General features: G+C 41.2%; 1 protein-coding gene across 1 annotated transcript; it reads right to left on the bottom strand.

The window, feature by feature from the left end:
- Positions 1 to 46: 46 nt before the first annotated feature.
- On the bottom strand, positions 47 to 908 carry PHALS_06672 (uncharacterized protein; the record flags this gene model as incomplete). Its single annotated transcript, XM_024720002.1, has 2 exons — positions 47 to 99; positions 140 to 908. The coding sequence occupies 2 exons, from the start codon at positions 906 to 908 to the stop codon at positions 47 to 49; spliced, it is 822 nt and encodes a 273-aa protein (XP_024585244.1).
- Positions 909 to 938: the final 30 nt, after the last annotated feature.

Raw genomic sequence — 938 nt, 5'->3', positions numbered from 1 at the left:
CGACTTTGATGCCACCACAGCTCCTGATCTGCCTGAAGTTGCTTGATTACAGCTTCAAAATGCGGGGTACGATCTTCCACTTTAGGCGGATAAGCCAGTCTGAACACACTACGCCTGTCAAAGAGTAACCTTAACATACTAAATACGCCCAACGGCTCACCAAGATGATTTTTGTTGAACGTTTCAATCGTGGTGACAATATTCTCAAAACATTTGCCATCATGCAACGCTTCGTCGAAAATCATACCATCATCAAAATCTCTTTCATAGTCCCAGTAGCGATTTCCAGGATGATATTTCTCTTTCATGCTTTTTCTGATCGTATTTAACCATATCCGATAGTTTTCTACCATGGTTAATACGTTAGATGAAGTACCCAAGTCAGAAAAGTTTTGATTCCATTTCTTAGTCCACTTCGACCACAGATCCCGTTTCAGTACCTCAGCAACGCTCTTCAGATTATCGTCCTTTGCTGCCTCGGTAATCATGTCGATCAAAGCAACGTCAGTGTGCACTGTATTTAATATCCTGATAGGATTGAAAGGGGTACCGGGGTGAGCGCTTTGGTACGTTTTCCCATTTCTCAGCCACAGCCTTGCTGTTTGGTCAAACTTATTGCTTTTAAATATGAAGGGGTCGTCTTTTAACACTTGATCCGGTGGCGAATTCGTGTGTTCGAAGAAATCTAACACACTTTTTTCAATCTGTTTTCCAAATTCTTCCAATTCAGAGACTTTTGGTAGCTTGTAAAAGAGACTTGCAAGAATGACTGGATGGTAATACGTCGCCAAAACGGAGAATGGCGTGACAATCTTCGGCTTTAAAATGTCATTGTACTTATTCATATACATCAGAAAAAGCTTCAGTCTCGAAGAGGTGAAATTGTTTAAGCCAATCAAGCTGATCATATCGATCACAACATCCGGATCTGTCTTTTC

The sequence above is a fragment of the Plasmopara halstedii genome (assembly GCF_900000015.1).
Source record: "Plasmopara halstedii genome assembly, contig: Scaffold_3060, whole genome shotgun sequence".
NCBI lineage: Eukaryota > Oomycota > Peronosporomycetes > Peronosporales > Peronosporaceae > Plasmopara > Plasmopara halstedii.
Note: the sequence above shows the minus strand (reverse complement) of the source record. Positions and strands in the feature narration are given on the sequence as shown.